Source organism: Tympanuchus pallidicinctus, unplaced genomic scaffold (assembly GCF_026119805.1).
Source record: "Tympanuchus pallidicinctus isolate F22 unplaced genomic scaffold, pur_lepc_1.0 scaffold5, whole genome shotgun sequence".
Classification (NCBI taxonomy): Eukaryota; Metazoa; Chordata; class Aves; order Galliformes; family Phasianidae; genus Tympanuchus; species Tympanuchus pallidicinctus.
In genome coordinates this window covers 64,492,810-64,518,788 of record NW_026294769.1, presented here as the reverse complement: position 1 = coordinate 64,518,788, position 25,979 = coordinate 64,492,810, and the positions used below count along the sequence as shown (strand labels likewise).

At 40.5% G+C, this 25,979-nt stretch overlaps 1 protein-coding gene across 4 annotated transcripts; it reads right to left on the bottom strand.

The window, feature by feature from the left end:
- Positions 1-12: 12 nt before the first annotated feature.
- TBC1D31 (TBC1 domain family member 31) lies at positions 13-25,942 on the bottom strand. 4 transcript variants are annotated; one of them, XM_052703977.1, is made up of 23 exons: positions 25,788-25,942; positions 25,735-25,737; positions 23,586-23,729; positions 22,938-23,053; positions 20,953-21,131; positions 16,439-16,590; positions 15,874-16,033; positions 15,444-15,644; positions 14,081-14,257; positions 13,229-13,308; positions 12,980-13,126; positions 12,474-12,607; positions 11,358-11,491; positions 10,605-10,784; positions 9,309-9,541; positions 8,552-8,704; positions 7,383-7,518; positions 6,462-6,554; positions 4,881-5,021; positions 3,676-3,870; positions 3,106-3,256; positions 1,055-1,183; positions 13-398 (listed from the first exon to the last, which is right to left on the bottom strand). In XM_052703977.1, the coding sequence occupies exons 1-23, from the start codon at positions 25,862-25,864 to the stop codon at positions 256-258; spliced, it is 3,258 nt and encodes a 1,085-aa protein (XP_052559937.1). In that variant the 5' UTR covers positions 25,865-25,942; the 3' UTR covers positions 13-255. The 4 variants fall into 4 exon arrangements, with proteins under 4 accessions (XP_052559937.1, XP_052559938.1, XP_052559936.1 ...); XM_052703978.1 differs by lacking the exon at positions 1,055-1,183 and having other exon boundaries at positions 25,788-25,939; XM_052703976.1 differs by lacking the exons at positions 22,938-23,053; positions 23,586-23,729; positions 25,735-25,737; positions 25,788-25,942 and adding an exon at positions 18,226-18,339 and having other exon boundaries at positions 15,874-16,081; positions 20,953-21,064.
- Positions 25,943-25,979: the final 37 nt, after the last annotated feature.

Genomic DNA, 25,979 nt, shown 5'->3' with positions numbered 1-25,979 from the left:
ATACTCTATGTATATGCTATAACTTAGTGATAAAAAGTCAGTTTATTTTAGAAGTAAAAATAATATTACAGTTATGGAGAAAACAATGAGGTTACAAATGCTGCACATTTGTCTAGCTATAATTTTATTTTTATATAAAAATATTTCCAAAAGCCTTTATGATAAACAATCTCTAATCGGTCCTTGATCACATCACACGCAGTCGGGGTTTGACTGATAATCTGAAAGTACAGCTGAGGTCCAGAGCAAACCATCTCAGGTTGTCCACCGTGTGGGTGAGACATGAGCTGGAGGACGCCTGGTTTGGGCCCGCGCTGTGAGCTTCTGTCTGAGCTGCCTGACTTCTGCCATCAGCTCCCGCTCCTGGCGTGCCAGCTCTTGTCTTCTGTCTAAAGATGCTTAAATGGAAGAAACTCAGGCTTAATGTTGCAGCTATTTTCCCACAAATACCACAGATGCTTATTGGGAAAAATCCCCTGGACAGATAGGCTCTGCGTTATTACAACCCCTAAGCTCCTTGAAATTGGTACCATGGCAGTGTTATATTTTGTTACAAAAAGGTTGGATGTTGCTGGGGCTCCCTGGCAGCTCCAAAGACGTTTCCCGGTGCACGCAGGGTGATACAGGTAACATGCAAGGGATTTTAAAATGCGCCTTCATTGGCTGGGACAGCCTGGAGTAGATTATTGGAGACTACTTCTTAACTGTAACTCTGCAGGATTTTCATGAAGGATGGTTCTACATATGCTCAACAACCCCAAATCATACATAATTATGAAGCCTGAGCAAATATAGGTAAAATGATCAGGTCAGAATGGGACTAAACTAGGTTGAGGCTTAAAATGACTGGTCTCATAATGCAACACACTTCAGGCATTTCCTACTGAGCTATTCCTGGCAGTGATTCATTTTTTATGTTTTTCAGGTGTGAAACAGACGACAACAATAAATGGGTTTACTACCCACTAAGCACCATGAATAATGACTCAATCACCCAGCAAGGTGTTCCAGTAATGCCCCTCAAGTTAAACGTGAGAAAAAAGGGGGCCCTCACTTAGAATCTTACTGTGCGATGACGACTGTGATGCAGATAAATCATTCAGGCAGATGTTCCCAGACTTTGGCACCTGCTGGAATTCTACCCCTCTCTCTGCATGTCTGGCCCTTAAAGCACGCACTCTCTCTGTTGGAAATGCAGAGAAAGCATTGTTGTGCATGTTTGAATTTCTAGTGATTTTTTTTTCACTTGAGGCAAAACAGTTTTTCTCTAGGGAGTAAAACTGGAACAATATCTCACTCCAGCTAACGGCAAGTAAAATTTGTTCAGAATTTAAAGACAATTTTTGGTCTATGGGGCAAAGCCATGCATCACTGCTTTTCATTTTAACAAATTACAGTTCCATATGTGGTGTTTCTTGCCATATAATTAATCTTCTGACAAATGGGCCACTGAATTCATGTGGAATATGGCTACTCGTATTTGCTGTTTTAGGAGACACTCATTTTAATAACTTGCAGTTGCTAATTAGTCCGTGTTAAAACCATCAGACACATTAGGGCAAAGTCTGAAAAAGCTTGCTGAAAGCAACACCAATCAACTAATCTTAATACCAGTCACTGGTATTCTGCTTGTCTTGAGGAGATGGGATATGTATCTGCAAAACTACACAAATGCAGTATTTCAGGAGGATAACAGTCATAGAATCGTTTGAGTTGGAAAGGGCCATTAAAATTCATCCAGTCCAACTCCCCTGCAGTGAGCAGAGACACCTACAGCTCAATCAGGGTGCTCAGAGCCCTGTTCTGCCTCACCTCGAATGTCTCCAGGGATGGGCATCCTTCATCCCTCTGGGCAACCCATTCCAGTGCCTCACCACCCTTATTCTAAACATCATGGTAAGCCCAAGGTGTAGGTGTCTTCTGGTAGAATAGAGTATTACAGGTTGAGGTTTTCAAATTGATTAAAAAAACAGTGCAAACTATCCTAAATTTTCTGCTACTATGCGCTCTACAAAAAATACAAAATAATGTACTGAGAGAAAAGAATATCCTGATTTGGGGATGCACAAGGCCAACATTGTGCCCTTGAAGCCAAGAAGGCCAATGGTATCTGGGGTTGCAGTAAGGAATGTGGCCAGCAGACCAAGGGAGGTTCCCTTCCCTCTCTATGCTGCCCTGGTGAGGCCACATTTGGAGTACTGTGTCCAGCTCTGGACTCCTCAGTTGAAGAAAGACAGGGATCTTCTAGAGAGAGTGCAGTGGAGGGCCACAAAGATGATGAGGGGCCTGGATCATCTCCCTTATGAGGAAGGCTGAGAGACCTGGGGCGTTCAGCGTAAAGAAGACTGATAGGAGGGATCTTATGAATGCTTACAAATATCTAAGGGGTGTAAGGCAAGTGGATGGGGCCAGACTCTTTTCCCACACTGGAAATTCCATATGAATATATGGAAAAGCTTCTTTACTTTGAAGGTTACAGAGCACTGGAACAAGCTGCCCAGAGGGAACCACAGACACCTTAGGGTTGGAAGGGACCTCTGAGAGACACCTTGTCCAGCTCCCCTGCAATGAACAGAGACATGCACACCTAGATCAAACAGCCGAGGCCCTTATCCAGCCTCACCTTGAGAGCCTCCAGGGATGGGACATCAACCACAACAGTGGGTAACCTGTTCTAGTGCCTCAACACTGGCTGTGGAGATACTCAAAACTCGCCTGGATGCTTTCCTGTGTAACTCACTGCAGGGAGTCTGCTTTAGCAGAGGATTGGACTAGATGATCTCTGAAGGTCCCTTCCAACCCCTACAATTCTGTGATTCTGTAACGAAGTTTAGATTCCCATTCATACAACAAGATTAAAGTAACCTTATGAATCATTTACAATGCTGCATCTGATGGATATCAATTGAGGTTCCTATCCAAGCATGGCTTTATACATTGGTTACATGAAAGAATACTGCCAAAAAACACTCATGTAAAAGGAGTTTAACCTATATTTATCTTTAATGTTAGATACTTTGTTTGTTTTCTGCTAATCAATCCAGACCTTCATGCCAATATCCAGTCTGTTGATACTGGAGAAAACTGCATATTCTACATACTCACCAAAACAGTCATCCTCCCTTTGCAGCTTTTCAGCCAATTCTAATACATCATTCATTTCATCTCCTAAAAACTGCTTCCTGTGTTCATCTGCAGCAGCAGCTGCCTTCTGCTCTTCCTCCAGTTGTGCTTTTCTCCATGTAACTTCTTCCCACTGTGCAACAGAGATATTGGGTACATCCTCAACAGATTTATTACAAGAAAAAAAAAGTAACACGTAAAACCATCTGGATTATTACAGACTACACTTCCTCTTTAAATCAAAAGGTCTACTATTACACTGAGCAAATGCTTATTATTTGAAACATTTCTCCTTCAAACACCTGGAGTTTGGTAAAAGTCTTGATTTAGAGAAAAAATGAGAGAAGCTTACACAATTAGGAATATGCCTCTTAAATCTAAAATATCCTCACTAGTTTGCTCTAGACCTTCCAGGAATTTCAGGCCAAAACAAGAAAGGAATTACTTAAACTATTTCTTCTTGTTCTACCTGTTTTATGCTATTCTACGCTATAGGCAGAAAAGAGTTACACTATTGCCAGTCCCACTTAGGAAAAGCAAGAATGCAGATACCTTTTTTTCTTCTGCCTCCCTCATGGCTTTCAGCAGCTCAGCTTCTTTCAGCCTGTTGTCATGCAGGAGCCTGGCTATCTCTTCGTAACGCTTCTCACGGTCCTCATCATCGCGCCGTAGTTTCTGCAGTGCCTGCAGCCTCCATGCGTTGTCAATGCAGTTCTGCTCTGCTTTGGCGAAATTTTCTTCAGCCACCTAACAAAGTATTTTTCTTAACAGGACTCCATTTATTTTATTTCCAATATACAGCCTTACATACAGATAAGGGAAGGCCTTTTTCTGTCAAACTGAAGTATCCTGTGGTATTGCTGTTAGACATCTTTAGCAGGATTCTGCACCTGCACAGCCACCCCTCCACTCATTACAGCAGGCTGTCCCTTCTGCCAGGGCTGTCTTCTGCTCCTTTTTCATCCTTGTTATTCTTTCCTTCACTGAGGGCCTTCTAAATGAGACATACACCCCCTCCATGATTTAGAGGATTTTGCTTTCTTAGCATGGATTTCATATGACTTGCAGGTGCACTTAACATGAGATTGGTACCTGAAGTATTGGTGCCAATACTTCCACCCACGTCCATATGCTTCTAAGAATTGAAGGCTGTTTACAAAAATTCAGGCCCATATGTTTATTTCTAGACAAAATATAAATGCAGATGCCAAGCATATGGGTAGTGGGTTAGCTGCAACTATTTTTCCAACTGTGCAGTTACAAGTTCTGAGCTTGAAAATCCGAACAATTCCTAATGTCAAGCTATGCACATTCATTACTGTGATGAGAAAGACAGCTCCTTGAATTTCATGCCAAGTGCCATCAACTGAAAGTTCCTTTGCGGCTTCCTTTTGTTTTAGTATGATTACAAATAAAACATGTTTCTTAATAGGAGAATAAGTTATTCTGAAGAGCACTTCTGAGTTTTAAATGCCTTTTAAGTTCTGGAAAGTAACGAAAAATTAATATCTGGTGGTCCCAGGGAACTTCAGCATTGCATATCAGTTTGGATGCTTCAGGCAGGTTTTTGAAACCCTCAAAACTTTAAACAAGCCACCCTGGTCTATTAAGATGGGTATCTAGAAACTCGATCTCCTTAGAAATATTTTCATGTTAACTTGTGTTAGCTCACTGCAACAAATACTATTAAATAGTATACCAGTTAACATAACTGACTCCCCCATGTGAAAATCCATGTGAAAATCCAGCCATCTTACCATCTGAGCCTTCTGTCTTTCTTCTCGATCTGTTTCTACCCATCTCTGAACAATGTGGTCTTCAAGATCTGCCCTTCTTTGTCTATCATCTCTCTCTTCTCTCATTTCCTGGGTAATTGTCTCTCGATCTTTGATAAGACGCTGCCAAACATACAAGCATAAATTACTGTTGCTATGCTACTAACCATAATTTTGATTCTCTCTTTAACAATTATTAAAACTTAATTAAACTATTATTTGAATATATCCACACATCTCGTTCCACTGCATAGCATAAACTACCAGAACTGTCCAAGAAAGTGATATTCCCTGCTGCTTTACCCACTTGGAATTGTGCTAAGCCTGAGTCATCAGAGTGATCTTCCAGCTTTATTCTGATGTAATTCCATCCCATGGATTACAATGGGGCATAGAAACAGAATTCCAACTGAAATTAATTAGACTGATCATGAAAATGTTCTTCACTTTTATGGCATATGTTAGCCAAGACCTCAAAATGTTTCACAAATATAAATCAAGTTTTGTGGTACTGAGACTTACAATAAACACAACTGCAGACTGAATGCAAAGCAGTACGAATCCACTCTGGAAATAGAAATTTCAATTCTCAACAGTTTCTTCTCATATTCATCAGGGCATATCTATGCTATTTTCTGAAGAAGGCATAATTCTCTCTCAGTCCTGCTGGAATCTGCTGAGTTGTATCAGCAGGGTACAGAAGCACAACTGACATACGCTGCCTCTCCAACAGGCCTTCCAGCCCTGCAAATGGCCTCTCACTGACAGCAGTAAAACGGTCAGTCCAGGGCATGGGCAGGGAAAGCCTGCCTGAACAGGCTCTTGTGGGCAGACATAGCCTTGGTTAGTTAAATAATTGCAGTCTTTCTAGCCTAAAGAGGATGGTCACTGAAGAAATAGCTCCTTTAAACAGATGACTTTACTGGAACACAAGTGATCTTAGCTTGGTTTGTTTTATGTAGCCATAGGACAGCTCTATTTAATAAATAAATGCTAGAAGAGATTTAGCCCAGTTATGCTCAGCATGAATGACAAAAAGTATACAGCCAAAAGCTTTAAGAAGTAAAACATAAGGAGACACATGCTTCAGAATAAGGTTTAGCAGTTTTTGATGGTCACTTCTGTTTGCTTTCCAGCCAGATGTGCATATGTGCAAGAGGGACACACACAGCTCTGGTTCTGATCAAAATGGACATTACTAACGTCTTTGATTGGCAGTCTGGCTTTTCAGTCATATTTAATTTTACATTTAAACAATATTTATTGATATAAAAACCTTTAACACTGAATAATGATCTTTCTGGACTACATGTAAGGCATTTGAGAAAGGAGGTGCACCTTCCCCACAAACCACCCATTCTGTTTTGCTTATTGATGCTGCTGGCATCAACTACATCAATCTGTTATTAACTGAGGGTTTATTCAGAAAAGGTATCAGAGAGGAAACTTAAAAAAAGCCTTTCTTTTCCCTCACATAGTCTGACAGAACGAATGCAACCAAATCTGAGAACTGCATAGGAAGAACCACTAAATGTAAACATCTGTATGTTCCCTAGCAATTACCTGTTCAAAAAGCTGTCTTTGTGATTCAAGTTCCATCTGTCGTACTTCTATATCTTGAAGAGTTGCAGATGTTTCCTGCTCTCTCATGGATGCCTTGAGGAGAAGAGAAACACGTGAAAATGGAGCAAGGAATAAAAAAAAGCAAGAAAGTCCAAAACCAGAAGTGACATTCCACTTCTAAGTCCTAGTTAACTTTCTGTCATATGATGAACAGTGGAGAATACTGAACACTGAAAGTATAGGACAAGGTGAAAGTAAGAGGCACAGGAATAATTTTGAATCCAGTCACACATTAGGGAAATGTCAGGCTAATGCTAATAACCTGCAAGATACAGCCACAAATTAAATAGTCTCTGAACCCAAACTGCTGTGGAGGACAGCAGAAAGATGCAAGTGGCCACCTGGGCTGAGCTGCAAAAAGAAGAATCTGACAGCGCCCCAACTCTGCAAAGTGCTGCTGAGATGCACAGAATAGCTCAGCAGAGACTAGATTTGTGCCCACGAGGTTCACAAGCTCAGGCTCTGCTCTCTCTCGGTATGGTGCTTGAGCTGCTGAGCCTGCAGGAGCAGAGGCAGACCTGGCCAAAGGCTGTTCCAGAGTTAATATGCAGTCTGGATATACAGCCCACAGACAACTGATAATTGACTAGTCCTTTAAGGAGTTAATTACATTTTTCAACACTTTTAATATAGAGATATATTTGGCTTTTCCCAGGAATTCTGCCAGTTAAAACAAGACACGGGAACATAGGAAGTGCCAAATAAAACTGTTAAATTATGCATTTACACTTTAAGTCATCTACCTCATGCTAAACACACCCCTGGGCTCACAAATCCCAGTACATTTCAGCTATGCATTTTTTTCTTGGTTATTGTTCCCAATAAACGTTCAAGAAAAGAACTGCTTGAGCAATACTCAGCCTTTCTTGCAATGTCATCATCAAGACGTTTCAGCTCCATCTGACGCTGATCCTGCTGGTATTTCAGAAAACGCCTTCTTGAAGCATCTAGAAATTGTAGCTCCTTTACTTTCAGTTCTCTTCTCACAGCAGCTAGTCTTCAAAGCCAAAAAAAATCAAAAGCAAGGGAATTTGTATGTATGGAAGGTCAGTAAAAAGGGACACAAGCTCACACCACAGTTACTCACCAGTTTCTGTGAGCCAATCCCTAAAGCACAAAGCGCAGGGCAGTCACTTTCATTCTTGTAAACTACCCAGTTTTCATTTACAAGCCAAAATTAAATTCAGAGGCACACAGGCATCCTCTAATGGCAATCTCTCCCAGTTATGCTTTGAAGCCCCGTGTTCTGTTCCTGATGTACTTGAATAAGCACTAGTTTGGTATTATAATGATCCAGACCTGGAAACTGTTCCTTAGAATAATTGTCAGCACCCTGGTACCTCTTTCAGCACAAAATTAGTCCTGAATTTATTTGCAAAACATCAAACCCTTTCAAGGAACAAAACCACAAACTCAAGAATTAGTTTGCAAAGAAAATCCCACTGCTCATTTCTTAGAATAAGAAACTAATTTGTAGGTTGCAGAAGTTTTAAGGAAGTATTACTTTTAGTTGATCTAATAAACTGTGTTAAAATTCTCTTAAGCCTTCACAACTGCAAAATGCCTGAGCCACCAGATTAACTTTGGTACTCCTACAACTCTTTGCTCAGCAACTTATACATAAAGCAGCCTTTTTTCTAACTCCACTAGAAACATAAGAATCTGTACAGTATATCAATACTCTCAATACTGTAACTTACTCTTGTATTTGTAGAGTAAGTCTGTCCACAGTGCAAGTATGACAATTAGCTGTCCAAAAGCATTCACAATCTGAAGTGACTAGGCACAAGGTTCAGAGCTGAGCCAAAAACACAAAGTGTCTTGGCCTCTGATACATTCTATTCCCTTGGGCAAGGCAGCAGTGCAACCCAGATCACTTCATTCTCACCCCAAAATCTGACCTACCAGATCACACTGCTCTCCCACACTACAATTCATAGAAATTGGTGCCATTAATCCTTTACGCATGGTTAAAAATGTAACAGCAGGATACTGCAGCCAGGTCCCTAACGTTTGCTGTGCTGTAATACCTCCGCCTCCGTTCTGCCAGCTTTTCTTCTTCTTCCAGTACCATTTTTCGCCTTTGTTCTTCAGCTTCTCGGAGCAATTCCTGCTTTCGGTAGAAGGCTTCATCTTCTGCTTTCCGTTCCTGTGCTTTCGCTTCTAATTCATGCATTAATTGCCTGAATGGAATGAGATGAGAAGTGCGTCCGTAGATCAAGAAGTCACCTCATTACTTTGAAATTTATATCTGTACTAGCAAATTAGTACTGGAGTGTGATGCCACGAGAGAATGGCAGCCCTCTTGCACTGATAAAATACATGGGAGTTACAGAGCTGACTTTCACAAACAGCAGGGCTTTTCAAATAAGTGCAAGCATTTTCTTCCTCACATTCTTAACAAAAAACTGGTTTCTACAGGTGTCTTGTAATCATGGCTCTCACTCATTTCAAAGGTGAGCAAGGAACACCTGGCCCTACGCAGAGTTGGATGCGACAAGGTTAAGGGAGACTTAGGTTCTGACTTCTAAACTTTCAACTTTGAAGTCTTTCAGCCCAGTATTTTCTGTGAATTCATAAATACATTTGGTTTAAGATAAGACTGCCTATTTAACTTAAAGACCACGTCAAACCCAATTGCTATTTACAGGCTCTTTAAAGTCATCTTCCTCACATTTTTTTAAATTATTGCCTCTTTTCTCAAACATGCACATTTTAACAGAAAAACTGAACTGTGTCCACTAGTCCCTCCCAGTCTGACCCTGTCTTCAGCTTTCCCATCAATACCTCTCTCTTAAGTATTCAATTTCATCCTGTCTGATCCTCTCCCGTTCCCGAGTTTGATAATCCACTACAAACTTGGGGTATTTATTAAATACAGGGTACTGTCCTTTCGTAAGCGGCATGAAGTCATCAAGCACACGTTGTGGATGGATATCTGGTGGTGTAGTCTCCATAAGATGATAAGCTCGTTTAATCACAGTGTTAATGTCCAGGTTGTTGCGGTGATGAAAGAAATACTGTAAGAGACAGGCTGCCATTTACATTCTACAAAAGATTAAGCAAGTTTTTAATACGCCTATGTAGGAATAATTAATTAGATTAGCAAATTCTACATTCCAGAAGTTAAAAAAAAAAAATAAGACAAGGGATTCTTTAGTTAGCCCTATCAGTTATTAAAATGTCATGCGCTCAAGTGACTTGAGCCAAACTTCATCCAAGTTCTAAAAGTGTCCTTGGGTTCTTTTTCCTCTGTTCCAACAACAGTTGTGTAACACACCTGGGAACCTGGGTGTGACGTGAGAGTGTCACACTGCCCACACAGAGGTTCATTCTGCTGGGGTAAACCTCATTCAACATTTAGTGTTTACACATGAAACATGGAAGTTCCTCTTCCAACAGGATTATTCTTCCTGTCAAAGTCTTCACCAGGAAAAATTTCCAGTTAGCTTTGGAAAGATCTGATGCCTGTCAAAATGCTCCCAAGCGCATTTCCAAGGTGAAACCATTTGTCTGCAGAGATGTTTTCACATGAACAATCCTCCTCCTTCCTTCTAAGGCTAAACATGAGAAAATTTTAATTTAGCTTCAGAGAATGTCAAATAATACTGCCTAATTTTGCAGTCTGAAAGCAAAATAATGAAGCATAACAGAATCACTGCCTTTTTTTTCACACGCACAAGTCAATATTAGAACCTCAGATAAAAGGCAGAATTATTGTGGCTGATGAACCACAGACACTTACTAGGCAATTTTTAGTGGCATCAGAAAGCTTATGAAAGCTGTTAGCAATTTTACTGCATGTAACTGCAAGAAATTAACTGGGAATAGGTGAACAGTTGGACTGGATGATCTTTTAGGTCTTTTCCTTGGTGATTCTATGATTCTATGATTCTAAATTGCTGAACTTTTTATTCATTTATTGTACATTTGTCAGGTGTTAGATGACTGTTCAGTAATGTAATAATATATTAATATGGCACTGAAACACCTTCAAAACTCGACAGCAACAGATACAGTGTTTTACACTTTTCTGTAGCCACACTTTTAGATGATCAGCTTAAAAAAAAATCAGATGTTTACCTCAAAATCCTGACTTTGATTACAGAGAAGCAAAGGAGCTCTGGAACAAACAATATAGGCAACAACAATCATTAGGAAGTATGAGGGATGGTTGGAGAAGATATTATCGAAGACTTTGAGCCATTCTTCTCTTGTTAGAACCTCGGAGAACAGGGTTTCCAGAAGAGGCCAGGCATAAACCTGCATCATTTGGGAAATGTGACAAAATAATCCATTAGCAGAACTCACAGGAAAAAATATGAAATATTCCTGCCTTATACCAAAAATCTATTTAGTTATGAAAGAAACTGAAACCACACTAAAATATAAGCTTTATTACCCACTATAAGCATTCAAAATAATATGAGACAAACATAATTTTCTTATGTCACTGGATGTTTAAATACTCTGTTCAGCTTTGTGAAGCTAAAATCATCCTTAATGCTAAATATGAATAATTATGGCTTAAACTAATTTACAAAATTCACAACACCTATGTCCAATTAAAAAAAATAAAAGTAAACATGCATTTATAATTTGCCCAGTAGATTTTCAAGCAGTGTGCACCTGAAAGGGAAGGAAATTTAGGAACTAGTAGCACATATATGAGATTTATGACCATGCAAAAAGAAAAGCTTCAGGAAAACAATGGTATGTTCTTCACTTTTGTATCATTCATTATTACTTACTGAAAACTCTCGTAACAGATTTATGCCAAAATAAATCACTAGTGCACTATTGTTCCCAGTACTGACACTTCATATAGGACATTACCTGTGAAGTCACACTGTATTTTATTAAATGCTGAAGGAGTTCTTTGTCATGATGTGCTAAAATATTTTCCACCATACTAAGGATATTAACCGGAGGATTGGGAAAATATTCAAACCAGTGCTGACAAAAATTAACTAAAAAGAAAAACAAAACACAGACCACTGTAATCCAGAGTGATACTCTTGGCAACCTTAAGGCTTCATTGAAAGACTGCAAACGTTAAGAGGAAATTTTAAGCAGCAAAGCCTATTAAGATACTCCTATCTCTCTTCTTTCCAACCATTTATACTGAAATCACTCCCACAGCTCACTGCTCCTCCAACTGCACTGGCATGAGTGTTTGGTCAGTGCACTGCGAACCAGACTGGGGAACTAACCTGGCTCAAAGGTACAATATAAAACAGTTGGTGTGCTGTGGGACTAAGTGGTTGGAGGCAGGTGGGAATACTTCAACCAGTATTTCTGTCTCACAAAACTGCAGCCTGGATCGAGTACTTGTGAACACAGTAAGGAAAATTTCTGTGAGCTTGGCTACTTATTCACTAACAGCATGTGTTTGCAAAGTGGATGTGTATGCTTGGCAGCACATATCTTCTGCAGACTTAGCAACAGCTGCAACAAATAATTTAAGGGTAGTGCACTTTAATTTAGTGTGTTTCTTCAGCAAACAGCCGTAGCGAGCTTTCAGCCAAATGTCTAATTTTGAGTTACCATGTGTTTAAGACAGCTAAACACAGTAAAATTTTATGAGAGATCATTCCCTTTTGTCTGGAGTGGAGGTGGGTTTAAGTACTTTTCCCATGCCTGAGATACAGATTTTAGCTATTCAGTATGATACCATTATGCATGTTCTTACTGAGACTTTGCAAATAGTACAAAACTGCTAGCTTTTGCTATAAACACTGTAGAAGGAAATCTAGTATCTTGTTTTGATTTAAAAACAAATTTTGGACTTCAGCATACAGTTGCTACATATTAATTCCTGGCAATACCTTTAAAAGTGAGTCTGGTGAGTACTTAGGAAACCACCTCATTCATTTCATCTGGAAAAGGTTTTTTGTATAGGAAAGCTTAAACACGTTGCTGCATATTTGACTTCTGAAAATCACTGCTTACCTACCACTGTAGCAACAACTTCAAAGCAGATCAGCTGGTTGTTCTGGAATAATTTTACAAATGGGAATGCTAGCAAAGGAATATAAGGTGTCTCACCAAAGATAGCAGACCAGTGAGCTAGAGCTGATAAGGTCCTATACACAAAGGCAAGCAAAGATGTAGAAAACATGGTTACAAAATTGAACAAAAGTATCATGTGCATTTTAAAACTATCGTTCAGAAAGACTGTAAACTTCAAAATAGATGTAGGCTTATACCAGTTACAAAAACAAAAAAGCATTAGGACACTACTACTGCATTTTAGCTGATTCTAGCTATGGGATACATTTTAGATCACTAATGAATATATGGCAGCCTGGTCTGGGTGTTGGAAACCCTGCACAAAGCAGGGGGGTTGAAGCTAGATGATCATTATGGTCTTCTTCAATCCAGGCCATTCTATGATTCTGCGATTCTATGAAAATATGAATCTACAATATTTAAATAAACATAAATGCACATTTTACCTCTGTAAAACTCTCAGCAGTTTCCTGCTTTTGATGGGATACTCATTCTGAATATTCACAAACGCGCTGTGGGTGCCCTTATCTATCAGGCTACTGAACGCTAAGTGGTTTTCAGGAAGTTGTAACAAGGAACGCCAAACAAACATCCTGTAATTAAAATGCAGACTTAGTCAAGCAACTTCTCTTTCACAGGCCATTAGACACAAGCAAACTGATGTTGTGCAAGCATGAACATGCATACAAACATACCTGTATTTTGCTGGATACTCGCCATATCCTTTCAGTAAGGCCTGTAAGCGTTTCTTGTTTAATCCACCTGGCAGTTCATTCTACAAAACAGGAAATCAGCAGTAAATGTGAGGATTTCTCATTCATTAGCTCTTTCCTTGCACTCTATTCAATGGCAGTAGCTAAATATTGGAATTCCTAGCACACCTTAAAAATATATAGTGTGCACAGCTATATTACCCTAAGTCTTTCAACGACAGAGATCACTCATCTGCTTAAGTCAAGAACAGCTGCCACTGATTTCAAATCAGACCCTGCCTGACTATAAACTATATATAGTTAAATGATTGATACAGTCAAACATAAGACATATGTCAATGAAATAACAGATTACGTTGTGATGAGTATTACAGGAGAAAAAGAAAGTATGTGTGTATATATATTCTCATATATGCATATCTATACACATGAGACTCGAGACAAGAGAAGGCAGCACAAGAAGGGAAAGACACATACCAGTAATACATCTTCTAAATGATCAAGAAAAACAAAGTAGCTTCTAGGCAGATATTTTAGAAGCGCAGTTTGCTAGCAGGGAAGCAGATTGGATTTAGCAAATATCCAAATGTGGCACAAGTTGAACAACTTCAGAGGTGCCCAAACCTGACTGGAGCAATGGTAGCTGTGGTTGCATCACATAATACAGGAGTTATGGACACAACGGAAAGAAGAAGCGGTGTTAAATCTCCTTTAACTCTGCTCAAACGTCCAAGTGAATCAGTGCCTGAACTTATTCTTCAAACTTTTTTTTTCTTTTTCCCAAGGAGCCTTAAATGCAGACTGGAGAACAAAGTATTTGCAACTTCTTCCCACCTCTTTATTTTCAAGTGGTGTATTCATGTGCACTTTCAGCAATCTGGTTTGAATTTTGCTTCCTTTGGATTTCCAAGGCTGCTCTGACCTTCCTGAAGTCACTCTCGTTGTCAGCTTGTTTGCCTCTGACTTGCACTTGGACCAATCTTCTACTACTTTGAACAGTGGAGGTGGAGGCTAATATTAAGTGAAAATGACTCAGTTAACATCTTGTAAGACAGAATAAATAACGCTATAATTTGATGTCTATTTTATATGCAATATCCTTGAGCTTGAAGGCCACAGTACAAAGAACAGAGACATATTTATAACAGAAACAAATACATGTGATCTGTATACTCCTAAATACACATGACAGTGAATTAAACTACTGTAATAAATAGAGAGACTGTGAGAATGTATACACAGCTTCCAAACATCCACTCAGACATCATGTTATTTCCTTGTTTAGCAAACACTGAAATACAATTGAGACAGTATAAATGCATATCGTGTAGTGTTCAGGTTATTTATTTCAGTATGTTTATCCACGTTACTAAAAGACTTTGCATTTCCATAGAACCTATTAAAAAGAACACAAAAGACTTTTACAAACCTTAATTAATCTTCAGTGTTAGGTAGGTACTGATTCAATTTTAGAGACTGGGAAAACAAGGAACAAAGTGGATATCCCAGTTCATGTCAACCTGGCAGCAAAAGTGCAAATGGATTGCATATGTGACATCTTTACACATCCTTCCTCAGCTCCAACTCCTTCATTATCCAAAGTTGGTTACTGTTTACTTCAGTGACACAGTGATTAAAGATATGTGGAATTCTGGATTTAGAAACCTGACTCCCATTAATAAATTACTTTAATAAAATAAGAACTGGTATTTAGTATGTTTATTATTTAGGGAGGACTGGGAGTATGATTGTGCCATAATGATGGATGCTGGGATCGAGTAACTCAGCAAGAACCATCCATGCCTGCAGTTTAAGAGAGCATTACTTGCAAAACATTTCTTGGTAGGAAATGGAACACATGCAGCACACTGTTGTGCTGTTTCCGTCTCTCCCAAAATGTCATTATAAAGTAAAATCAGTCCCCATTAATTAGTGCAGAAAGAAGTAATATCATCTTCCCTTCCTCCCAAAACCAGAGTGATACACTTTAAAAATACTGCATTAACTGGCAGGCTGGAATAGAAATGAAGATAACTCAGCAAACCACTTTTTCTGTTTTCGTAGGGTTAAGTATGGCACTCCAACACTTCTAAGCCAATGACATGTCAGCAAACTACTGCTGATACAAAAGTTATGTGGACAGGTGTCATCCTTAATGGGATCTACTGCAATTATAAGAAATATAAAACAACTGTACCTTATTCACCTCCTGAGTCAAAGCTTGGACACTGTATAAATTAAGGCTACCATTTTCCATTACTGATGCAATATACCGTCCATTGGGGCTAATTGCTGCTGTACTAATTCCTTTTTCATGACTCCCAATGACAAAAAGAAGTTTGTATGTTTCTATACTGATAAATCTCATAATATTATCTTGGCTTAACACTCCAAGGACCTATAAGTCAAAAAGATTAATCAATAATGCTGTCAATGTCAAAAGAGAAATACCAAATTAAGAAATGCCATTCCATTAAGCTAGAGGAGCAACGGAACAAATATTTAGCACAGCATCTTTCCTTTGGGATGACAGGGGCCCACCTCCCCACTGTCCTCAAAAACCCCCTAAAATATATGTGTTGAATCAATTAATCAAACATCCATTCTCAAGTTTGTAAGTAACTGACCTGATTGGAGCCCCCATCAAAACTGTCAGGGAGGAATTCCAGGTGACGCACAGCTCGTACTTCTGTAGGCATCTGGATTATTCTTAGCAACTGCTTTGATTCTAAACACCATAAGTGAAGATGATTTGATTTTCCACCAGCTACAAAAATCCGGCCATCTCTGGGTCACAGATGAAGCAAAGTTTCCATCAGAATATTATAGTTTAAGCTACAAAGAAAGAGATCATACATTTCCTGCTGTGCCCTCATATCACCTTGGAATCTGACATTATTCCTGTCATACTCTCCTGAAAGTACAAAACAGCTTCTAAATAATAACATTTCTTTTTCATAGCTTAAACCTTATTTTACTGGTCATTAAATCAACTTTATTTCAACTGCTTTGGGATTGTAATAAAAACTGCTATGGAGCCTTGCTGCAAGTATCAGTCACAGCAGATTTCAAATGTTTATCACTGCATACAGTTCAATACTTCCATAAAACATTTCATAAAAGAAAAGCAAACCTGTTTTAGAATTACAGGTTTTGTAGTCTGCCTTTAGAATGTCTAAAATAGCAACTTACCTGGTAACTGCAAAGACCTTATAATGTAATGCAGAACCTTCTATTGCAGTTGGCAACTGATATTTACAGTGAAGAGTATCAAATTCCCAGGCAAAAACAGAATTATCTTTGAAACAGCTGAGGATGTTGTTACTCAGTGGAAGAAAAAAAACCTGAAAGAATATGAAAAAAAAAAAAAAATGGAATAATGTCACCAAGGATGCACTCTTTAAACTGGATTAAATTGAATGGCAGAACAAAACAAAACAAGAAGCCATGACAGTATAACTATTGATGTAACTCTGTAAGGAAGTTACAATGCAAGGCTTCAATCCTTGTGGTGCATGGAGTCATGGAGGTAAATGGAAGTAAATCCAGCTGGTGACTGGTCGTGAGTGGTGTCCCCCAGAAGTCAGTCCTGTTTAATATCACCTGGATGAGGGGACTGAGAACACCCTCAGTGAGTCTGCAGATGACACCAAGCTGGGAGAAAGCTGATCTGCTTGAGGAAGGCCCTACAGAGAGATATGGACAGACTGGATCAATGAGCTGAGGCCAATTGTATGAGCTTCAACAAGACCAAGTGCTGGGTCCTGCACTGTAGTCACAACAACTTCTGCAATGCTACAGGCTTGGGACAGAGTGGCTGGAGAGCTGCACAGCAGAAAAGGCTCTTGGGATGTAAGCTGACAACTGGCTGAACGTGAGCCAGCAGTGTGCCCAGGTGGCCAAGAAGGCCAACAGCATCCTGGCTTCTATCAGTGTACTCAGCACTGGTGAGGCTACACCTTGAATGCTGTGTCGTTTTGGGCCGCTCACTACAGGCAATTTATCTCACTGAAATGACACAGAAGTTTATCTGGGTAATTTTCAAAACTGTTCCTCCCTCTTCTGGAGAGTTTTAATGATTGTCAGAGGAGGCATAATAGCAATGCTGGGAAAATGCACCCAGCTGCAAGAAAGCATGGGAGCCAGGAGCCAGAACTGCTCACTGAGCACAGGTGGGTTTTGAAAAGCTTGCTGCATCTTCTACAAACTCACCTCTGCTTTCAACAACCTGCAAATGCACTCTGTGAAGCACTTATCCTTAGGCTTAATCTCCTCGGTTTTGCACAGATCTACTAAATGTAAGAAATGCTGTACAAAGTTTAGCAGTCTGTTCTGCAACTATGAAATGCAGTTTGTCATAAAAGAAAATGAAACCAAACTTGAACTTTTTTGTTCAATTATTCCAAATGTTTACCATTTATATGCAATTCCTTTTTAATAAAGAAAAATAAAAATAATTTTTTTAAATGTATGGGTGTTATTGGATACATTTTTGCTTAATGATACATCTCTGGTCTAGATCAGAGGTTCTACTTAGGTAGCAGCACAGGTAGCTTCAGACAGTGCCCTATAAGTATAATTTTGAAGGTTAAACTCAAAATGTTTTCTGCTACTTGAGCACTGAGGCACTGACTACCCGAAGGACTCAGCGGCTGAGATCTGCAGTCAGTACAAAAGTTCAGAGTTTTGGTCTGAATGGTTTCTTTGGACCTTGAAAGTTGGATGCATGGGATGGGATTCATCATGCTGTGTGTTAGTGACTTAAAGTTAGATGTCCAGCCCAAATTAGTCACCTGACAGTGAACAAAAGTTGCCCGTAGGACAACCTCACCTCACCTACCACGTTCATGTTTAAACAGACTGAGCTGCACGTCCTACCTTAGGGACTCTGAGGAAGCCTAGACAAAAATCTGAAGACAGACTGATGCCTATCGTGCAGACGGATAAACTTAAGCAACACGATTTCCACCTTTTCTTACTTCCAATTATAAAAGTCTGTGGATCCTTCCAACAGCAAATGTAGCCCAAGAAAAGCTTCAAGTTTCGATTTAAGTTCTGGCATACTGGACCAGTTCCTCATTTTCTGCTTTGTCCTAGAAAAATACCACAAGCTGGTCACAAGCAGCTGTTGAATAAGCAGCAATGCTTTGAAAATTGTCATTACAGGCGTCTTTTCTTTAGCTCTTCTTTATTATTTGTCTTTTTTTTTTAACTGCTGTTCTTAACAGTATGCAACTCAGCCCCTGTCATATTAAATAAGCTTTGTCTCATACCAACTGAACTGAGGGTGTGCTTTGGAGTGCAAACTGGGCTTAAATTAAGAGGCACCACAAAGTACACTGCAGATCAGCATGAAAGTAACACAAGGACTCAAACAGCAAGTAGGAATCCAACTTTGGACAGTATGTGTCATAGTTGTACCTAATGATAAATCTGATCCTTAGTCAAGCGTTTATCTGAATATTTTGAATTGTGGCATGGGAGCAAACATCATTATCTCTGTTCTAAACATAGCAAAACAAAATCAGATAAAATGGATTATTGGCGTTGTCATGTTAGAAATGGTAGAGCCAAACCAAAATTGTAGGCTCTTAATTCCCAAATTCTTGATTTATTCCCGCAGTGATAGTCAGTAGTGCTCGGACTTAAAAGTTTCTTTCCATACTGTAACATCCTGATCCTACCAAATTCTACAAGTCGTTTATCAACAAGAAGTCTCTACGCTTAGCTTCAAGAAAGATACCGAGCAGCAGAAAAATCATAGAATAGAATGGTTTGGGTTGGAATGGACCTTTAACACCATCTATTTTCAAGCCCCTTGCCATGGGCAGGGACACCTCCCACTACAGCAGGTTGCTCAAAGTCCCATTCAATCTGTTCCGGGGCCTCACCAACCTCATAGTGAAGAACTTCTTCTTTATATCTAAACTAACTCTGTCCTCTTTCAGTTTAAAACCACTACCTCTCATGCCATCACTACAGAAGTCTCTTTCCATCTTTCTTATAAGCATCCTTATTAGTATTGAAAGGCTGCAACAACAGAAGTCATATCAACTACAGAAACATCTTCTTTGAATGGAAGACATGATAATTATTTTATTGATAAGTTTTTCAACTCTTTGCAAGGGTTGATAACAGCAGGACAAGGGGAAATAGTTTTAAGTTACAAGAAGGAAGATTTAGGTTGGATGTCAGGGGGAAGTTCTTTACAGAGAGAGTGGTGAGGTGCTGCAACAGGCTGCCCAGAGAGGCTGTGGATGCCCCGTCCCTGGAGGTGTTCAAGGCCAGATTGGATGGGGCCCTGGGCAGCCTGATCTAGTATTGAATGGGGAGGTTGGTGGCCCTGCATGTGGCAGGGGGTTGGAGCTTCATGATCCTCGAGGTCCCAACCAACCCAGGCCATTCCATGATTCTATGATTCTGCGATCCTATGATTCTATACTACACAACAATTTTAATAAAGCACCAAAAAAATGCATACATAATTTCCCACAGTAATTGCTAGGTGACATTGCAGGTTAACAAAATTTCTGCCTGACTAAGAACACAATGAAAGTACTCAAAAGAATATCCTTGTCCTCTGCAAAATCAGCGTAGTTTTTTAGTGACCAACTTGATGAGAAAGTTGGTTTGAAGTGGTATTTGTAAGACTATGTTGTAGAGCAGCATGTGTGTAGGCAATGATCTGGTACTGCAGTGGCACTTACTGTAGTATTTATGCTTACGTTTGACATTTGGTGGTGTCAGCACACCTATTTAAAGCAGCATAATGCTACAGTAGACATATTAATATCACACTCTGATACAAAGGAACTCTTTCTTGTTCCCTAGCTCTTCCAGTATAAATGTCTGCGCAGCAAACCAAAACAAAGAAACCAATAGACTAAAATGTAGCATTTTCTTTTTTGCTGTATTACTTTTAGCTTTATTTGCACCCACATTCCTTGCTGTGTGCGTAGGAAGAAGAGAAACTCTGGAATAAGGAGCTGGATGGGCTAAGTGGTGACTGTTCAAGTTAGAATTATCACCTCAAACCTGTTTTTTGAACAACACTCTTAGAATCACGAATTAATTCAAGTTAGTCTGAGTTGATCGAGGTTACATCCAACCAAATATGCAGTATCTCTAAAAGTGAAGATTCCTTAAATGCTTTCAGCAGATTTTTGTAACTACTGACTGCCTGGAGGTCTGACTGATATGACAGAAGAGTTAAGGGAATTAGCCAAAAGAACACAGAAAAGATTTTAGCTGCATTTTTCAAAATATCATAGAATCACATAATATCCTGAGTTGGAGGGGACCCATAAGGATCATTGAGTCCAACTCCTGGCTCCACACAGGACCATCCAAAATATAAACCCTGTGGCAGCCCTGGGAAGGCTGTTCCATGCTTGACCACTCCCTGGTGGAGACCCTGTCCCTAACCCCCAGCTGCCCTTCTGCTGACACAGCTCCATGCCATTCCCTCCAGTCCTGCTGCTGTCACAGAGCACAGCTCAGCGCTGCCCCTCCACCCCTCCCACGAGAAGCTGCAGCTGCCATGATGCCTCTCCTCAGCTTCCAGTGCCTCTGGGCTGAACAAACTTGGTGACTTCAGCTGCTCCTCATATATCTTCCCTCTGTCTTCAAGCACTGTGATTTTAATGTGTGGTGTTACTCCTCCTGAGGTATGTTTTTTTACCCTTTAGCAATTGCTCTTTACTCACCTGCTGTATACCCACAGACTGACGAACATTAAGCTTCCTTTTTCTTTGAAAGGTGTCCAAGTCCCACAGCTGTGCTGTATCAGTGGAGGTGGTGATGGCATATCTGCCTGAGCCATGGACAGAGATGGAAGACACTGAAGAACCGTGGCCTCTCATCCAACTAACGAGTTCCTTAGTTTCTGCAGGATGAAAAGAAAGAAGAAAAGAACATGAAGATCATTCAAAAGGCGATGACTACTACTTTACTTTTTGTACCACTTTACACCTCATACAGCACTATGCTGTAAAGGTGACTTTTAATCATACCTGGTATACGGCCATTTATCACTGCAACCCAACAAACAAGAAACAAAGTCTTCATTTATTATACCACAAAGAAACAACTTTCTCATCTCTAAGTGACAGGTTTTATTCGCAGTTCTCCAGAGAAATCCAACTTGCACAGACTCGTTTAATTTAGCCCAAGAATCAATCTTAAGAAGTCATGAACATTGCAATCAAGTAAAGTAAGCATGCCTTGTGGGCCGATTATTTGATGAGAACATCAGCAGAAATATCAAGTAGTTGAGACCAAATGTTCTGCTTAGTGTTCCCCACTTGTTTTAACTTGTGGACAGTTTGTATGAGTGATTAGGCAGCTATTTACAGGTGCAAGGAAAAAAAAGTTTAATGACAATGGGCTGTGACTACAGGAAAGCACAGTCAGAAAGCAACACCTCATTAACTGTTTTAGAGTCCGAAGCATTTTTATGCTGTGTAATACATATTCAGGAAATAGTACCTCTGACTGCATGATTTCTCACTTGTGAATGCATAACCACTAATCTTTCCTCAGCAACTAACCCTATTAGTGGCAAGACTTACTTACATCAGCTGTTTTACCTGACTGACCATGAGGTTGCTCCAGCTGATCGACTGCTATGGCACCAAAGATGGGAAATGGCTGTAAAGCAGCTCACAGAGACTAACAGTCAAACCTTCTGCTGTGCTTACAGACATTTGAGTGTTTCAAGCTGTTGCCAGATGAGAGCACACCATGGGATTACAGAGAATGGCTTCTAAATTAGGGGATGGCCCTCACTATTATCTAATACTTTGCTAAGGATAGTCCATCCAGTAGTACTTATAGGAAGGACGTCTATACACAAAGACATTCTTCAGTGTGATTTGGTATCTGGAAACAGCACTATCTCAAAATGCAGGACTGTGAGATCATAGAATGAATCATAGAATCACAGAAGGCCTGGGTTGAAAAGGACCACAATGATCATCTAGTTTCAACCCCCTGCTATGTGCAGGGTCACCAACCAGCAGACCAGGCTGCCCAGAGCCACATCCAGCCTGGCCTTGGATGCCTCCAGGGATGGGGCATCCACAGCCTCCTTGGGCAACCTGTTCCAGTGCCTCACCACCCTCTGTGTGAAAAACTTCCTGCTAAGGATTTCTCTGAGTAAGAAAAATTTCTCTAAGTGCACCTGAAAACTAAGTTTGGCCTTACTATTTTTGAAGAAAAAGCACAGAGGATTTCAGGCCTTATTTTTCTTCTCTTCCTTTATTTTGGGGAACACTGTTGCTTTAAAAACTGCACCAATAATATCATACTCAGACCTTCTAATTGCAGGCAAGTGACTCCTAAAGTTTTTTAAAAAGATGTAAGCCCAGATAATACGAGACACTACAGCTGGAATTTCTGATTGGTTACTTTAAAAAAAATGAATTGTCAATGCCCTTCCCCATTTAATCCATTCAGAGGCACAGAGCTAGCCTATGACGTTAATATTTAGAAGCTGTTTCTGAATAAGGATACAGATCTACCAGCATTCTCAAAACAACTGACAGTTATTTCAGTGTTTACAGTCAATTAGTTGACATGTATTACTGCAAAAATAGTTTAAAACGGAATCAGTTGCAAACTGTCACACTAAAATCAAAATTTAAATGAGACAGTAACAATCCACATATTAAGGCTTTACATTTCTCCTTACCTGTATCAAAGCACTTCACAGAATAATCAGCCAAAGCCACCAGGAATTCTGTCTTTCTGCGAAGATTAAATGCCAAAGCAGTGCAAGCCTGCATTGTTCGCTGAACAAGCTTGAACCTATTTGAAAATACATGTTCTCATTGTGTTAGGAAGCTTTGGCTCATAATGCCAAGTGAGGAATTACCTTAATCAGTTTCAATATATGCTGCACTCAGAGAAAAATGAACTCAAAAGAAGAAGAGAAAAGTATATTGCGTGTAGGTAGCAGTGCTAAGTTGAAAGCACACACTTGAAAAGATATGCATGCATTTCTGTAAATGACAATACTAGGCTGTTGTAATTCCTTGCTTGTATTATTAATTGACACCACAACTCCTCTGGTAGTTTTCCATCACCGAAGTTCTATGAAATTGCTGTTTGTTCAGTTTAGTTACAAAGATCTTATCCTTTGCAGCAGCTAAACTAATACTATAGCACAGGGAACCACATGAAATAGTGGCTTGCAGCTTCAGCTCTGAGAAAACCACCATCTGCACAGTCATGGAAAGCTAATGGTTAAAAACCCATGGCACAGCGACAGGTAACTTTCACACCCCTGAATGTTGCAGGTATCAGGACAGTTAAAATGGCATTGTATAAACATTCTTACCTATTTCCATTCAGGTCAAAAACATAAATATTTCCTTGGTGGTCTCCAGCAAGCAGAGAATCTCCAGAACTGTCAAAAGCCACATTCAGAAAACGTATCACCTTGGAATGATATCCTGTGGCACTATGAAATATGTTTACAACTCTGTGGAGAAAGCAGACAAAACAATTGTTTTGAGTTGTTTTATAACCATGTATTTTTTCCAAGACCTAAGATTAAAATCTCCCTAGATTACTGTTTTACAATTCTAACCATTCACAGTGTTCTGTGAGGAATCTTCCATAAAAAATATGTCTTTGAAATATAAAAAAAAATATACTAAACAAGGGAGATCATTCATTATGTTGAAAAAATGCTAGAGAGTAAAGCAGGCAGGAGGAATTTCACCACTCATGGTCCTGTTATGTAGCTCCTAGCTACCTGATTTTCATTTATATTATTGCGTGACACTAACTTGTATGCTGGCTTATCATCAGCCATGCTATCTGAAAATCTAGATGCAAGGAGGTTGGGAGGTGGGGGAATCCATGTTAACCTCACTTCCTTCCAGCCTTCAAAAGCATGAAGCAATCCATTTTATCATTGTTCATATGAGATATTATGAAACAAAAGTTTCTGCTTTTTCACATTCTGTCATGCTGTTGACACAAAATAAAGCCAGATGCAGAACTGAAGCCCACGTGCAGCAAAAGCTGTAAGAGAAAGCAGCACACTAAGGTTTGGGAAATCTGCTGCTCCTGGATTTCTTGGATATTGCTGGGCAAACCTGTTATTTTCTGTAATCACCTGGATGTGAATGCAGAGTCAGATTAAATAACTAAAACTGTATGGAATACTGGATACTGTGGCCATGCTAATGTAAGATAGGGATACCTCTCAGTCACTGAATGCCAGGAGAGCACTATAACCACTGCCTGTATGCAGGTACTGGTGTGTACACCAAGTGCAAATGCACATCTATATGGCCATGCAGCTATTGCTGCAAAGCAGAGATAAAACTAATAGCACTTTGCCCTGCTACACCCATTCCTTTCTGGGAGAAGAGGGAAGGGCCATAAAAATGAAACTGGAAAGCAAATTAGCTGTTCAGATTGTCATTACAAGTTTGTGATGTTAGTATCATTAACATCAATAAAACATATCACGTGACCTGTGATTCTAAAAGTAGCCTGAAGTGGCCATCAGTGTCGTGCCAGTACCTCCCAGCACTTCCTCAGCACTGCTCCCTGTCGTGCTAGAGCTCCTTTGGCACTGAACTAATTCAGTGGAGCTGCACCCAGATTTCCTGTGGCAAACACCACATAGGCACTCAAAAGCAGCATTCTTACTGCTCTTCCCCTTGGACCAGACAGTGTTCTTCCGATATTTCCTAATAAAATATTTTAGTTAAACTATTGTGGGAATTTGGCCATGGTATCTTCTTAATGGAGAGAAAGAAAAAAAAAAAAAGAAAAAAAGGAAAACTTGATCAAGACACGTTTGACATCCACAAGCTAAAAACTACTGCAATGCTGGAGTCATTACAGCTGGGAAGGACCACTAAGATCATCAGTCCAACTGTCCACCTATCACCTGCATTGCTCTCTGAACCACATCCCTCAGTGCCACACCTCCATGTCTATGGAACACCTGCAGGCACAGCGACTCCACTGCCTCCCAGGGCAGCCTGTGCCAATGCCTCACCACTCCTACTGAAGAGTTTTTTCTTAACATCCATCCTGAACCTCCCCTGGCACAACTTGAGGCCATTCCCCTCATCCTATCGCTGTTACCTGTGAGCACAGGCTGACTCCCACCTCAGCACAGCCTGCTTTCAGGCAGCTGTAGAGAGCAATAAGGTGAGCCTCCCTGAGCCTCCTCTTCTATGACTGAACAACTCAGCCGTCCCCATAAGATTTGTGCTCCAGACCCTCGCAGCTTCGCTGCCCTTCTCTGGATACGCTCCAGGCTTTCAGTGTCTGTCTTGCAGCGAGGGGCCCAGCACTGAACGCAGCACTCGAGGTGCAGCATTACCAGAGCCAAGTACAGAAGAGATAAGCTCCCCGCTGCAGCTGCCGCGTGCTGCTGACACAATGCGGAGCGCCGTGCACCTCCTCGGCCACCCGGGCACAGCGCTGGCTCATGTTCAGCCAAACGCCGCCCGACAAACACCCTCCGATCATTTTCCTCCGTGCCCTCGGCCTCTCCCCGCCCCGCCGTTACCCGCCCCGTGCCGCCGGGCTGGGTTTGCGGTGCCAGATGGAGCCCTGCTCCCGGCTGCCCAGATCGCAGCTCGGCATCCTCGGCCGCCGCCGCTCCCGCGCTTGCCGATTCCCTTCGGGGTTCCCTCAACGGCCGCCGCCGCGGGGGGCGCCGCACACGTGGTACAGCCCTGTTCCCCCGTGCTGACGGAGA